This window comes from Elephas maximus, chromosome 13 (assembly GCF_024166365.1).
Source record: "Elephas maximus indicus isolate mEleMax1 chromosome 13, mEleMax1 primary haplotype, whole genome shotgun sequence".
NCBI lineage: Eukaryota > Metazoa > Chordata > Mammalia > Proboscidea > Elephantidae > Elephas > Elephas maximus.
Window position 1 is genome coordinate 55,767,418 of NC_064831.1, and position 16,970 is coordinate 55,784,387.

Below are 16,970 nucleotides of genomic sequence, written 5' to 3' on the forward strand. Positions count from 1 at the left end.
ACTCTACAAAATTGAACCCCTCCAGCACATACACAGCACGCCTCCAAAGAAAATAGGCCTTGACCTCCACAGAAGTAGCAATAAAAACATCAAACTTAACACTCACTCTCAAACAAAAGAGTACGATTTTGACCTGTAAGACAAAAAGCAGTAGTGAAATAAAAGTCAGTTATATATTAGTTTGAGCTATTGCAAGGAGGTAGAGGTTCCGCTTGTCTGATCCAAGTCAGCATTCCATGATGGCACTTACTGTGGGCATTCCAGAGGATGTACAAGGGTTGTCCCGGATCCTGATGTAATTTCATATTGTCCCATAACATTTGTATTAAAACATATTTACTATCTTCAGACATACAGTGGCGGGGAATCTGTGTGGTAGAATAAACATTCGTTAATGATCTTACATGATAATTTCTTATAAATACTATAAGATCTTTCAATACTTTTTAAGGATGTATGTGTGCAAGAGAGAAAAGAGAACAGAAAATGACTGACTGTCCACATTTTATACCTCCTGAGAAAAGCTGTGCTGAGTGGAGAAGCTAATGGCCTCGAGAGTCGCATCAGTATAAGGTTTCGCAAAGTACGGACGTCAGTGAGAATGCCTATGATGAAGCGCTAGTCTTGCCCTGCTCAAGATGAGGATCCACTGAAAGATGAATCCAGGAGTCCCACTCTGTATTCGTCCAAGATCCCAGCCCAGATGACCCTGACTGAGTTAACCCCTTGATCACTCATTTATCACGTACTGCAAATCCAAAGTGTGCGCACAATCACTGACACGAAGTGCAAGAAGGGAGAAGGCAAAGTCCCTGAACGTAGGAGATTTCGCAGCTTAGTGGTGGCAATAGCACATGAAAAACTAAAAATACTTTTATAGAACAACATATCAAACATACAAATGAACACATAACAATCAATCGCCTAAATGTTAAGCAAATTCAGAGTAAAGGAATGGAGAGAATGGTGGCACATGGCTGCTGCGATATGAATTACAGACATCTTCCTTAAAAAGTGTCAGGCTTGTTTTTAAAGGAAGTTTGAGGCAGAAGTGTTAGAGAACCAGGTAAAGTTTGAATAAATATGTTTGCTTCAGAGTGGGCCTAACTCACAAATCCTTATAAGATTCATTACCAGTTTATTCTTCAGGCTATAAAAAAATTCAAACTCAATTTTAGAGTTTCTAAATTTTATAAGAAGGTTAAAAACACGACTTTGCCTTACTGGTACACTGTAAGAAGAAAAAATGATTGTGAATGCAACTAAAACAATTCTATTGATCTAATCATTCAGATGGTTATTAAAAATACTTAGCATGAAAATAAATGATTAGGCATGTGGGAGCACTACGATAGTGAAAGTACATTGCCTTTTAGTTCATATTGACGCTCATACCTTTGAATACTTGTTACAATGCTCAGAAGAAAGAATCAATCCAGGTAAGTTACTGGGCAAGTCAAGGCGTCTAAAATACCACACTAGGTTCCAAAAAACAATTGGGTGGTGGTCCACAAAGTCTGCCACTGTTATTGCGTGATCACCTTCATTTTCCAATAAGCTTTCAAGTTCCTTCCATACCACTAAAGGACTGAGATATGGAACAGTGATAGGGTCTGGACTTGGGAGGTGCCATTCTAATCCTAGAGAATCCTGTTGAATAAATACAAACCATAAATAGCAAATGCAAGAACAGTGATACTAAAGCATTTTCTCAAATTCCTGTCAATGATTTCCATGTTAGTAGAAAGGTACTATAATTTTATTATGACATTAGAGGCTCCTCTAGACAATAGTAAAGTTGAAGCTAATAAGGCTATTGAGGACAAGGGGAACAAACTATCAATGTCTAAATTAAAAAAAAAGTACATACTGTAGCTCCTTGTAAAGTAGCTGGCAGGCTGCCTGTTGGAATGAGCTTCTGTCCTCCAGTTTCTTCCTTATCCAAGGGGCCGTAAGTACTAATACTCCGGGCCATTGGAAATATTGGACATTTTGACATAGCTGTTTTTGATCTATCAGCAGGGATCTGAATACTTCGGGCACATGAATTCTCTTGTGGTTTAGATTTGCTGGGGCATTGAAAAAAGAAAAAAGCCTATTCAGTGTCTGGATGTGCTTTATTTCATCTGGAAGAACCATATTCTTCTCTTTAGAATAAAAGCTGAACATAGTAAAGCAAATCAAAGGGAAAGACGCTCCTTTGGCTTCAGCTGGGAAACAGGATGCATTCTCAAGTAAACATATTACATTTCCTTTTTATCCAGGGAACTCTTAAGTATTCAAGGTTCACTCATTTATTCAAAACACTTAGTGGGCAACTTTCATACAGTAGGAACCACACTAGGCCTTGGGGATACGAAGCAGGAAAAGAAAGTGATATTCCTTCAGGATGTCACAGGCTAGTGGGAGAAACAGCCAAGGAGAGAGCTACAACAGAGCTATGATGAGAGAATGTGCACACACAGATTTCTGGTTTGCTGCCTAAGCCTTCAGGATCAAATGGGTCATGTTAGCCTGCTGGTACTATGGAGGCGTCTTCTTTTGTACATACAGCTACTTATATGGCCTCACCTACTCTGGTATATAGGGCCTACTTGACATTTCTACAAAAGGGAGTAGATTTCTGCATTTGTGTTAAGCATAGATATACTTACATTTCTGCATTTGTGTTAAGCATAGATTTACTTACATCATTACTTACATACATTTACTTAAACTTATTGTATAGGCCTTAAAGAGCCCTGGTGGCACAGTGGTTAAAGTGCCTGAGTGCTAGCCAAAAGGTAGGCAGTTCAAACCCACCAGCTGCTCCCCAGGAGAAAGATACGGCAGTCTGCTTCCATAAAGATTTACGGCCTTGGAAACTCCGCGGGGCAATTCTACTCTGTCCTATAGGGTTGCTATAAGTTGGAATCAACTTGATAGCAACAGGTTTGGGTTGTCTGATATAAGCCTTAGTTTAATTTTATAGTTCCCGTATCAACTCCAAATGTTTTCTTAGATTATTACACACTGCTAAGTAAAAAATCAAACGTTCCAAAGTAGAAGTCCGTACTGACTTAAAACCTGAAGAGACTGAGAGAAGGAAAAGATGGTCATTATAAACTTCAAGTGTTCTACAGATATTTATCTTTAAAAGAGTAGCACACATTATCATATATAAATTATACAGCTTAAACTCAGATTGATAAAGCATAAAACGTAGCTGTTTTATTTACATATTTAGGTTATTAAACAATTTTAATGCTGTTTTAAGTACGAGTAAGAATTTAAGGTTATGAGTCTGTTAATTTGAAAATCAAACCTTAAATGGTCCACTAATTTTTCTGTTAGTGTTAAAATAGCTAATTCCACATAATTACCTGTTTAGAGCAAAGTTCCCTTGGACAGAGACAAAAGACGTATCAAGACCAGAGGCTGATGCTGAGATGCAAGACTGCCTCGTCTGGCTTGGAAGGGAAGATGGAAAATGCAGATTTTCTGTAGATGGGCTCGACTTTAAAAAGTACCTGTCGCGTGAATCAAAGCAGCTTTTTTAGAAGAGATATTCTAGGAAACATGATCCATAAACATGAAGAAAAAGGAAGCATAAATCATTACCTTCCAGGTCGTCTTAAATCTCTTATTTCAATATTTAGAAAGGGTAAGAAAAGATTGCCGCAAAACGGACATGTGGTGTTGAGATTTGACTCATCTGCTGTCCAGCCAGCCATGATCTCCTCATCATGGACGAGACACTCACAGGTTCGACAGCGAGAGCAACTTGAAATGAGAACCTATCAGAGAAAACACCACTTTGTAAGTAGCTAGTGCACATTATGAATTAAACACCATTTTAACTCATAAATTGTTTGGAAAATTAAAACTCAGAAGGACTCAGATGTTACAAACAAAAAATGGGTGATATTCAGTGCATTATAGATATACTCATCTCTCACTGTTTCAGGTAAATCTATTCCAAAATTCTTGCTTGAAAGGGCAACTTTTGTTTGAGCATTTTTTCCGCTATAATTTGTGGAAAAGTAAACTAAGGCATTAATTTGTTGACACCCCAAATGGGTAGCTGTAGTTACCTATTATAGATCAGGGCTACTCAAAGTGTGGTCACGTGACTGGTGCTAGGCTGTAACTATTAGGGTTTGTGATAAGTAAAGAAACTGAGAGGAGGATTGAGAAACATTTTAAATAATTAGATATCGCTGTAACATCTAAGTATGTGATCAATGTATTTTTACAAGAATATCAGCCATGACAGGTTGGAAATTAATGAGGGGAAAAAAAAACAAACCCTGGTCTGTCACTATGGGCAGTTTAAGAAGCACTGCTGTAGGTAACTGTAAACGCTGTCATTACATTAATACAGAAATTCCTGAAGCCACCAGCAACTCTGTAAACTGCAGCGTCAACGCTCATTTATTTTCCAGCTCTACGCAAATTTATTTTTCTAGATTTATCCAAATTAGCATGAAATAGCAATAACATTCCCAAATATACCTGGAAGGAATTTTTTAAATAGAAAAATCAGAGAAAAATTTAAAAGTGTAAAAGTCTAACTTTTTTACTGTGAGAACAGGGGATACAGGAGCACACCCAGCAGAGATTTATATCAAACTGACACAAAGAATGAAAAACTAAAACCACTCCCTGCACCCTCACCAGCAAAAGTCTGCTTGCATAGCAAAATTAATTTTAAGTGTTTAAGATGTAAAACAAAAATTCAAAGAGAGCATACACACGACAAGGGGTAAACATAAATGCTGAAAATGAAAATGAGTTTCTATGTTGAGAAAGTCTCAAAGTAAGCATGGAACCGTTCTAACTGGGATAAAGTAGTATGTCTTTAATAATCTCAAATATTAGCTATTCCAAAACTAGATTTTAAGTTCATTCAGATTCAATATACATTCTGAGATTTTCTGATGCTCCAAATTACACACCAAATAAAGTACCATCAGGTTAAGAAGAATTTCTATAGATACAATTAACCTTTGTCACTGCTTGCACCATCAATATTTAACCCAAACCAAACCAAATGCGTTGCCAGTGAGTTGATTCCAGCTCATAGCGACCCTATGGAACAGAACAGAACTGCCCCGTAGGATTTCCAAGGGGTGGCTGGTGGATTTGAACAGCCAACCTTTTTGGTTAGCAGCCAAGCTCTTAACCACTGTACCACCAGGGTTCCACCATAAGTACTGAAGGAATATAAATTTTATAAAGCAGTACACAAAGATGCTCTTTTGGGTAAAATCGTACCTCCATTGCATAGTTGTGGAAGATATTCGTATTACTTGTGCTGCAGGAAGATGGCACTGCTGATTTCCCAGGTAAGGCAAACTTTGACAGGGATCCTGTTTGTTATTAAAAAACAAGGAGCAAAACCACTAACATTAATGAGAAAGAACATAAGTATATTTCATTTTCATAAGTACACGTCAAATATCAACCTGCTTTATTCAAAATATTAAAGGTACTTTAAGGGAACGTAAGTAATGAAAAAATGTTTTTCAATGCATGCATTTTTGCTTTCAAGTACAAACCTAAGAAATGTGCTCTAATTCTAGTGGTCCCCACACAGTAGGTATGTTCACTAGGCATTAAATACTTAGTAGGCCCTTTCTCTGTATACAGGCTAGAAAGCATCCAATTATAACTACTATTGTGCTGTTCTATCTTTCCATGTTTAAAATACAGGAAAGTGTTTTAGGTCTAAAAAGTACAAACAGCTAATCTTTTTTTTTTTTTCAAATAATTTTTATTGTGCTTTAAGTGAAAGTTTACAAATCAAGTCAGTCTCTCACACAAAAACCCATATACACCTTGCTACACACTCCCAATTACTCTCCCCCTAATGAGACAGCCCACTCTCTCCCTCTACTCTCTCTTTTCGCATCCATTTCACCAGCTTCTAACCCCTTCCACCCTCTCATCTCCCCTCCAGGCAGGAGATGCCAACATAGTCTCAAGTATCCACCTGATCCAAGAAGCTCACTCCTCACCAGCGTCCCTCTCCAACCCACTGTCCAGTCCAATCCATGTCTGAAGAGTTGGCTTCGGGAATGGCTCCTGTCCTGGGCCAACAGAAGGTCTGGGGGCCATGACCACTGGGGTCCTTCTAGTCTCAGTCAGACCATTAAGTCTGGTCTTATGAGAATTTGGGGTCTGAGTCCCACTGCTCTCCTGCTCTCTCAGGGGTTCTCTGTTGTGTTCCCTGTCAGGGCAGTCATCGGTTGTAGCCGGGCATCATCTAGTTCTGGTTTCAGGATGATGTAGTCGCTGGTTCATGTGGCCCTCTCTTGTCTCTTGGGCTTGTAATCGGCTTGTGTCCTTGGTGTTCTTCATTCTCCTTTGTTCCAGGTGGGTTGAGACCAATTGATGCATCTGAGATGGCTGCTTGCTAGTGTTTAAGACCCCAGACGCCACTCTTCAAAGTGGGATGCAGAATGTTTTCTTAATAGATTTTATTATGCCAATTGACTTAGATGTCCCCAGAAACCATGGTCCCCAGACCCCTACCCCTGCTACGCTGGCCTTTGAAGTATTCAGTTTATTCAGGAAACTTCTTTGCTTTTGGTTTAGTCCAGTTGTGCTGACCTCCCCGTATTATGTGCTATCTTTCCCTTCATCTAAAGTAGTTCCTATCTACTATCTAATTCGTGAATGCCCCTCTCCCACCCTCCCTCCCTTCCCCCTCTCATACCACAAAAGAATGTTTGCTTCTCAGTTTAAACTATTTCTCAAGTTCTTATAATAGTGGTCTTATGCAATATTTGTCCTTTTGCAACTGGACTAATTTCACTCAGCATAATGCCTTCCAAGTTCCTCCATGTTATGAAATGTTTCACAGATTCATTACTGTTCTTTATCGATGTGTAGTATTCCATTGAGTGAATATACCATAATTTATTTATCCATTCATCTGTTGATGGGCACCTTGGTTGCTTCCATCTTTTTGCTATTGTAAACAGTGCTGCAATAAACATAGGTGTGCTTATATCTGTTCATGAAAAGGCTCTTACTTCTCTAGGATATATTCCAAGGAGTGGGATTGCTGGATCATATGGTAGTTCTATTTCTAGCTTTTTAAGGAAGCACCAAATTGATTTCCAAAGTGGTTGTACCATTTTACATTCCCACCAGCAGTGTATAAGTGTTCCAATCTCTCCATAGCCTCTCCAACATTTATTATTTTGTGTTTTTTGGATCAATGCCAGCCTTGTTAGAGTGAAAAGAAATCTCATTGTAGTTTTGATCTGCATTTCTGTAATGTAAAGAGCTAATCTTATTTCAAATCACAGATTTAATGGTAATTCTCTGCCTTTATGAGGCTAATTTATCTGGTACAATAATCTTACTCTTAAATACTAGGAGAGTAGTTCCCAAGTACACCCACTGCTCCCTTATTGACATGATTAGCTTCAAAAGACCAGGTCATTATGTGAAAATTGGTGTTACGTGAAAATGAAGGATGGTCACATAAGCTCACAAAATGGAATATGACTACATTATTATATAACTGCCAAATTACATCATTACATAACTGCCAAACCACTGAGAATTATGGCCCAGGCAAGGTGACACATAACCTTAACCATTACAGCCAGCATTATTCTTGCCTCATTTTTTTTTTTCACACCTAGGAGCCTTGGCAGTGCAGTGGTTAAGTGCTCAGCTGCTAACCAAAATGTCGGTGGTTCAAACCCACCAGCTGCTCCATGGGAGAAGGATGTGCAATCTGCTTCTGTAAAGATTTCAGCCTTGGAAACCCTATGGGGCAGTTCTACTCTATTCTATAGGGTCACTATGAGTCAGAATTGACTTGACAGCAGCAAGATCTTTTGGTAGTCTTTACAGAAGCAGTTGAGCACTTAACTACTGTGCTCCCAGGGCTCCTTAATGAAATATTAGTACTTATTAAAACAACAACAACAACAACAAAAGTGGGGAGTTCTGTGGTCAAATCAATTGTTGGCAGTGGCTGTATCTCGTTAGTGAAATTGGATGTACTCTATCTTCTCTATACTTTTTTTTTCCTGTAGTTACTGAATTTTATGGATAAGTGCTGTTATTTTTTATAAATACAAAGATAAAAAAAAAATAATGGTGTAAACCACCAGTTCACAAGAAATAAAGGGGATAGGAAAACATGTGAAACAACACCCCTTGGTTACAACCGGCATAACCCAGACTAATGCCTAATTGCTTCAACAAATAAGTGACAAGTTAAAAAAGAAAGGATAACCCCAGAACTACCACTGACCACAGCCCCTGCCACATGGAAATGCCTGAGAGAGGCAGAGAGAGAGGGCTGGAGCCTAATACCAGCCTTTAAGATGCTTAGAGCTGGTGGTAATTGCTGTTCATCCCTCGATGTTACCCCAGTAACCTTCGGTAACCCCTTTCTGCTAAAGGTAGTTCAAAACTGGTTTCTATTACCAAAATAGCCTTAACTAATACAGTCATTTATGTAGGCAATCTGTTTCTTTTTGTCTAATTAATCTACAGCACAGAAATGAATATTCATTTTAATAAATGTGAATTAGGTTGTGAGTTAAATTTTATTTGATTAGCACAATTAACTGTTCTTGTATGCTAAAAAAAAGAGGGAGAAGATTAATTACCTGATTTTTTCAACAAATATACCGCAAGGAGAAGAAAAAGAAAGAGGAAAGGGGAACAAAGATTAAAGGAGACTTTGGCTGATAATAAACATCTAAACCAAATACAACACATGGACTTTGGATCACAATTTGACCAAACCACCTAGAAAAAGACATTTATGAGACAAATGTGAAAATCTGAAATGAAATGAATATTGACAAGATATCACATGATATTGTATCTTTAAAATTATGATAATGACATTATGACCATGTTTTCAAAAACTGAAACCTTCACAAAAGATAAATACTGTATAAGTTCATAAAATGTTGAAAAATGGCCAAATTAAACTATGGTGTTAGAAGTTAAGGCTGTTTACCTGTGAAGGCAGCAGTGACTAGATGGGGCATGAAGGGGATTTCGGTGCTGTTAGGGTTCTGTTTTCTGATGTGAGAGCTGCGTACTCAGGACTGCTCAACATGGGAAATTTATTTATGTACAGAAAAGTATGCACATTGCATTTTAATTGAAACTTTAGAAAAACATAACAAATGTCTTTATATTTTAGAGATACATATACTGAGGTATTTATGAATAAAACGATATGCTGTCTGAGATTACTTTAACATAATCCAATGGGGAAGGAAAAAGTGTCAGCCACAGAAGAGACAGGGGAATAGATAAAACAAGAAGACACATTGGTTGACAACTGCTGAAGCTGGGTGAAGGGTACGTAGGGAATACTATTCCTTCTGCTTTTGGGTATACCTGAAAATTTCCATAATGAAAGCTTTTTAAAGGCGAAGAGGGAAAATGAAAAAAATACATACTGGATACATTCCCACACCATATACCAGGATAAATTTCAAATGGATCAAATATCTAAGTTGGGGTCAGACCCAGTTACCAGCCTGTTTTTGTATGGCCAGGAGCTAAGAGTGGTTTTTACATTTTAAAAGTTAAAAAAAAAAAAAAAAAAAGAACAGGTGACAGAGATGCAGGTGGCCCACAAAGCCTAAAATAGGATTAATTCTCTAACATAAAAAGCTACTAAAACTGGGGGGTTTGTTGGGGGAGGAGAAAGGGGAAATGCAAATAGTCCTTAAACATATAAGAAGATATTCTATCTCATTTATAAGAAAAATAGAAATTAAAACTAAACTGAAATACATTTCTCACATATCAGAGTTACAAAAATTCAAAAGTATGCCAATGTATTTTGTTGACAAGGCTGTGGGAAAATAGGGACTCTCAGATATTGCCAGTGGAAGTGCAAAACTGTACACCCCTGAGGAAGTGGACTTGGCAATATCACTTCAAGGAAGAATCTAGAAGTATCTCCCAATAATACACTCACAAAAATATATTATGATATACGTGCACTGTGGCATTATTTATCGAGAAACTTAATGTCCACCAACAGGGAAGTGGTTAAAATAGACTATGCTCAACAACAACGACGACAAAAGATTACAGTCAAGAAAATCCTATGAGGCATGGGGTTGCTATGGTTGAAAACTGACTCGACGGCACCTAACAACAAACTTCATAGGAGGAAGGATTTTATGTCTTTGGAAATGCATGTGAGTAAAAACACAAAATGGTAGCTAAGGGTTAGTTTTCATTTGTTTTATTTACTATTAATTTATTTTTATTTTTGATTTGTAGTAACTAGTGACAATGCCAAGGCAATCCATGTATAATTATGAAATGCCATTTTCTTCATGAATTCCTTTTTTTTCTGGGAAAAAAACTATGATACATGTACACAATGAAGGACTGTGTAGTAATAAAAATAAATAAAGGACATTCCTATATGATGACATGGAATGACATGAATGACACAGATAAAAGTGAAAAAAGCAAGGGCCAGAACAGTATTTACAGTACATTACCTTTTAAGTGAGAAGGCAGGGAGGTAATAAGAACATACACAGACATACACAGACACACACACAAATATTCATCTATATTTTTAAAAAGCAACCAAAAACAAATAAAAGTGGTATCCCCTAGGAACAGGGAGAAAATGGGGTGAGGATGAGGAGGCAGGGATGGAAGCTAGACTTGGTTTTACTGTTTGACTTTGGAGCCATGCAAATATTTTACATAATTAAAAAACAAAACCATAGAGTAAAATAAATAAATAAAGTATCATAAATCAAATAAAACTAGAAACGAAATGCAATATGACTATGACAGAACTGTTTGGACAAACCTTCTAAGGAGGCAGAACTTTCCAGGCTTGTTCGGCTGAGATCAATTCCCTTAGTCCCTGAAGCAGCACTGCTCTCCTGAGAGGAAGCAGCTCCGTCCAGCTCCTGGCAGACATCTTCATCTGTTAAAGAGGTAGATTCGGAATCCTGGGCTCCCACTGAAGAAAGACTGGTACGATCAGAACTTTGATCCTAAGAACACAATTATAAGCTTAATTTCCTTCATATTCAAAAGTTATTAAAAAGTTACTTCTAAAGCAGAGGAAACATTTATCATTTAACTACCCGGATGATTGGTTAAACAACATCACAGTTTCTAGAGGTGAAAATAACCAATTTTATAAGGGCATACTAATCTGGACAAACACATATCCCGGGGAAGATAAATTTTTAAGAAAGTATTTTTTAGAAAGTACATAGTAAGGTAATTTTGCTGACTTTAAGTCTCCATTTGTTATGAATTTTCTTCCCTGAAAAGCTCAGGGTGATACTGTCCCATTAGAATAGGATTACGTTCTTTTCCACAATAATCCAGGTTTCAAAAATATGCATTTCTAGTTTTCAATTCTGAGGACACCAAAGTTTTTTCTCCTGATTATGTCAATAATACATGGAAAAATCTAGTAGATACAGATTTTTTGTATGAAAAAAAATTAAATATCTGTAATTCTACTGCCTCGATAATATAATTTTTTTTCAGTCATGTATGTGTATATATGTGCAATAGAAAACATTTGGAGACATACAAATATTTTACCTAATTAAAAAACAAAATCATAGAGTAAAAAAAAGTAAAAGTACTATAAATCAAATAAAACTACAAATGAAATACAGTATGATAGAACTGTTTGGACAAACCTTCTAAGATTTAACATTTTTATGTAGTCAAATCTTTTAATCCTTTACGGGTTCTGGGTTTTTGTATGTTGCTTAAGAAATCTTTATCCTAGAATGATAAAAAATATCTTTTTTCTTTTAATAATCTTATAATTTACATTTAGATAGCTAATCTATCTAGAGTTTATTTTTTGTCCAGCATGAAGCAAGAATCTGACTTTTTTCCCAAATGGATAGCTAATTATTTCCTCACAGTTTATTTAATATTCTCTTGTTCCCCACTAATATAACGTGCTATATTTTTATATGCCAAGCTTCTATAAACATATTCAGATTTCTGATTTCCCTCCATTCCACAGGTTCATTATCTTCTCTTACAGTAATTAGCATACTATTTTAATTACAGTTTTAGCATTTATTTGATATTTTGGAGGTGAGTCCCTCATTTTTCTCTTTCAAAATTTTCTTGGTTATTCCCATACACCTTCTGTTCTTGAGGATTATCTTTTCAAGCATTCCTTCTATCCCATTCTCTCTTCTGGAACTCAATTACATGAATGTTAGATATTTTCACTGAATCTCACATTCTTTTCTGTATTTTCCCTAACTCTCTGGGCTACAGTTTGGACATTTCCTATTGACTTTCCATCTAGTTTACTAATCTTCCTTTTGTTGTGCTTTATCTGCTGTTAAATCCAACTACCACATTCTTAATTTCATATCTTTCTCAGTTTTAGAATTTCCATTTGATTCTTTCTAATAGATTCCAATTTTCTGGTGAAATTTTCCATCATTGCAGATATTTTATACACCTCTTCCTGTATTTTCTTGATCATATTTATTTCAAAGTTCTTTGCTAATTCAAATATCTGGATCATCTGAGGGTCTGTTTCTATCATCTGTTTTCCTCTTGATTTTTGTTTATAGTCTGTCTCTTGGTATAGCTATTTTTGACTGAATGATCGAAATTGTGTATAATTGTGTATAACTGTGCTTTACACCTTCAGAAAGGGTCACATAAGAGTAGAGGCTGATTATTTTAATCTAATGACAAATCAAGCTGAATCATGCCTGGGTTACAGTTTTGGTCAGGCTTGGTCTACCTCTGGTTTGCCAATGCTCCTGAGACATAGCTCTGCAGGGCTTCCAACTGAGGGTCTTAGCGTTTCTCTGATGACTTTAAACAGATACTCTTGATGTTTCATGTCATGTTTGCTCTTTAATACAAGCTACTCAATCCTAACTAGGAGGAGGAATCCTATGCCTGGCTGATAATTTTTGAGGGCATGCTGGACACTGTGTATGAAAAAAAAATCTGAATTTCAAAGGAAATATTGAATTTCAGTAAATACCTTCATATGACACTAATTCTTACACCAGCTATAAATCATTCCCTTTCAAAAATGAACTATAAACATAACCTTTGTGACACTTAAAACCTTACACATTCTAAGAGTCTTTTTTATACAGCTGTATTTAAGGAGCATGGTTAAAACAAGACATCCTTGCAAGTAAGCGGCTTTGTTTTTTTTTTGGGGGGGGGTGCGGTTTAAAAGGAAAAATAGTAGTAGCAAATCCAAAAAAACTTACCTTAGATGATGCAGTATATGTGGTAAATTTTGAATACCATTTGCTTGCTTTCTCTGCAACTCCTTTTCCAGCAGTGAACATACTATTCCTTAGAATATCTAGTTTAGGTACTAGTAGTGTATCTAAATTAAATGAATGTGATGAATGAGTTAATGTATCTTGAGATTCTTCCCTAAATGGGCAAGTAGGTGAGAGGGCTGGAGAAGACCAAAGTCTATCTCTTGGTCTGTCATCGCTTTTTGTATAACTTTTAGATTTAGTAAGTCTCACTGGCCTTGGAGAATTAGGAGGGAGGCTAGATCTTCTGCCTGCCTTGATCAATGCTGGACTTTTCTTACTGGTTAATTTATCATCACACGTCCGTTGTAAATCAATGCTTGGTGTGCGACTTGTCAATGGACTACTCATGTTATTCATATACATCACAATTTCTTCAGCTAAATCACGCCTAGTAGTTGGTGTTGAAACACTTTTGTCATCGTCTTCATCTTCCTCCTCCTCTTCTTTTTGTTGCTGTTTAGTCTCAGCAACCAAAAGAGATAGGGGATCAAATCCTGTTGCAACATCAGTTTTTTCAAAAGGTTTCACTGAAAAACTGCTGTTCATACGTTGAATCCTCTTGGGATTTTGTGAGGCAACATATCTTGCTTTTGCTCCATCTGTTTCATTGTCTAAGTCTTCCAAGTCAAAAATAACAGGAGACTCCACTTTATCTACCAAACAGTTAGAACCATCAAAAGGTGTATCGTCGTCACTAGATTCCTTTTCTAGACTATCTCTTTTTGATCTTAAAGGTGGCTTTCCAATATCAAGACTATTTGGTCTTGTGCTTTTTGAGACAACATTTGAAAGAATTTTTGCATCAGCTCCTAACTTTTCAACTATATCTCCAGGGTTTGCTTCCTGGTTAATTCTGTTGAGCATAAGTCCCATTAGTACTCCTCCACTAAGATTACGGTTTCTGTTTCCCCAGGCCATTTGTGGCTGTAAATTATGTTCACTGTCACTTTTATGTCTTTTCCTGAAGCATCTACTTTGAATGTTTCCTGTTTTGTTTGAATCCTCAAAAGATGATATTAACAGCAGCTCAGGTGTGCTTTCTGAAAAACAAAAAAAGTGTAATGAAAATGTAATGTGCAAATACAAGCCATCTTAAGTATTTAAAATATTAGAAATGAAAATAATAATAGTAAATACTCACTGAGTGCTATCTGACAGATATTATACTAGGCACTTTACGAATATTATCTACTATAAACATCCCAACATTCTTATAGTTTGAGAAAAAACTGACACTCGGAGGGATTAATCTTGCCCAAAGTTACCCAGTCCTTAAGTGGTAGAACTGGGATTCCAATCCAAGTTTGACTGACTATAAAAGGTAGACTCCTAGATACTAGGTTGCATTGCTTTTTTCAAATTTACAAATTAAGATTATAATTTACTCTTGCTATGTTTAACAGTGGAAACCCTGGTGGTGTAGTGGTTAATACTACGGCTGCTAACCAAGAGGTCGGCAGTTCGAATCCGCCAGCCGCTCCTTGGAAACTCTAGGGGGGCAGTTCTACTTTGTCCTATAGGGTCACTATGAGTCGGAATCGACTCAATGGCAGTGGGTTTGGTTTGGTTTTGGTTTTATGTTTAACAATAACAACAAATTTACATTATTTCTACTAAATTGACTAAATAATAATAGTTATACAACTGTGGTTGGGCTAGATGATCTTGAGATTTTGAGTATTCTGCCTGTTAAAGTGGGGGAGGACCCCCCCACATCAAAACAAACGAAACAAAAAAGGCAGCTATGATAACCTTAAACATAAAAAAAAAATATTTAAAAAACTCCAAATCCCTATGACTACAGAGGTGGCTAAAAAAATTCACCTCTGCCCCACTCCTCGGAATATACCCCAGAGAAATAAGAGCCTTCACACAAACAGATACATGCACACCCATGTTTATTGCAGCTCTGTTTACAACAGCAAAAAGCTGGAAGCAATCAAGGTGTCCATCAACGGATGAATGGGTAAATAAATTGTGGTGTATTCACACAATGGAATACTATGCATCGATTGGAATACTACGCATCGATAAAGAACAGTGACGAATCTCTGAAACATTTCATAGCATGGAGGAACCTGGAAGGCATTATGCTGAGCGTAATCAGTCAGAGGCAAAAGGACAAATATTGTATAAGACCACTATTATAAGATCTTGAGAAATAGTATAAACTGAGAAGAACACATACTTTTGTGGTTACGAGGGGGGGAGGCAGGGAGGGAGGGAGAGGGTTTTTTACTGATTAATTAGTAGATAAGAACTGCTTTAGGTGAAGGGAAGGACAACACTCAATACATGGAAGGTCAGCTCAAATGGACTGGACCAAAAGCAAAGAAGTTTCTGGGATAAAATGAATGCTTCAAAGGTCAGCGGAGCAAGGGCGGGGGTTTGGGAACCATGGTTTAAGGGGACTTCTAAGTCAATCGGCAAAATAATTCTATTATGAAAACATTCTGCATCCCACTTTGAAATGTGGCATCTGGGGTCTTAAATGCTAACAAGCGGCCATCTAAGATGCATCAATTGGTCTCAACCCACCTGGAGCAAAGGAGAATGAAGAACACCAAGGTCACATGACAACTAAGAGCCCAAGAGACAAAAAGGGCCACATGAACCAGAGACCTACATCATCCTGAGACCAGAAGAACTAGTTGGTGCCTGGCCACAATCGATGACTGCCCTGACAGGGAGCACAATAGAGAACCCCTGAGGGAACAGGAGATCAGTGGGCTGCAGACCCCAAATTCTCACAAAAAGACCATACTTAATGGTCTGACTGTGACTAGAGGAATCCCAGCGGTCATGGTCCCCAAACCTTCTGTTGGCACAGGACAGGAACCATCCCCGAAGACAACTCATCAGACATGAAAGGGACTGGACAGTGGGTAGGAGAGAGATGCTGATGAAAAGTGAGCTAATTATATCAGGTGGACACTTGAGTCTGTGTTGGCATCTCCTGTCTGGAGGGGGGATGGGAGGATAGAGAGAGTTGGAAGCTGGCAAAATTGTCACGAAAGGTGAGACTGGAAGGGCTGACTCATTAGGGGGAGAGTAAGTGGGAGTAAGGAGTAAGATGTATATTAACTTATATGTGACAGACTGACTTGATTTGTAAATGTTCACTTGAAGCTCAATAAAAGTTAATAAAAAAAATTCACCTCTGCTTAACATATTGATTGCAAGTTTACACCAGTCAAATGTCTGTTAATTTCCATTCAGAAACACTGTTCAATGCTTTCTACCAAATTATTTAGATAACAATGCTGAAAGCAGAAATTTTGATTTCTGATGATTTTCTTTGTGCTTATTATATGGGAGTCTTCTAAAGCATTAGTCTAGGTATGATATTATCAACTATTCCTACATGCACCAACTGTATTAGTTCTCTAAAACCAGGCAACTACTGAAAATAGGCTTTTTTCTTTCCATGTGATGCTTGCAGGCGGCAGGACAAGGGATAAATCTGCCATCAATATGTTAAGCAAAGGTTGCTAGAGAAAGAGACCATAAAAGCCCACAAACTAATACTGTTTAATAAGCATGTATAGTCAACATGGAAGACAGAGTGGTGGAGAGTCAAAGTTTATTCTTTTTATTTTGTATTGGCTTGTGATTAAAGACATAAGAAACCAAAACACCAAGAATATACTTTCTTCTGGTACCCTA

At 37.2% G+C, this 16,970-nt stretch overlaps 1 protein-coding gene across 5 annotated transcripts in view; it reads right to left on the reverse strand.

Moving 5' to 3' along the window:
* DENND4A (DENN domain containing 4A) overlaps positions 1-16,970 on the reverse strand; it is a 128,388-nt gene that overhangs the window by 8,845 nt on the left and 102,573 nt on the right. For all 5 annotated transcript variants that reach the window (XR_007519821.1, XM_049905233.1, XM_049905231.1 and 2 more), the window contains 8 exons: positions 13,245-14,344; positions 10,820-11,009; positions 5,257-5,351; positions 3,601-3,776; positions 3,363-3,509; positions 1,871-2,069; positions 1,396-1,650; positions 251-368 (listed from right to left, as the gene is read on the reverse strand). Coding sequence is in view for 4 of the 5 variants with exons in the window: in XM_049905233.1 (XP_049761190.1) it covers positions 251-368; positions 1,396-1,650; positions 1,871-2,069; positions 3,363-3,509; positions 3,601-3,776; positions 5,257-5,351; positions 10,820-11,009; positions 13,245-14,344 (2,280 nt within the window). In the remaining variant the exon portion in view is untranslated. The remainder of the gene's footprint in view (positions 1-250; positions 369-1,395; positions 1,651-1,870; positions 2,070-3,362; positions 3,510-3,600; positions 3,777-5,256; positions 5,352-10,819; positions 11,010-13,244; positions 14,345-16,970) is intronic.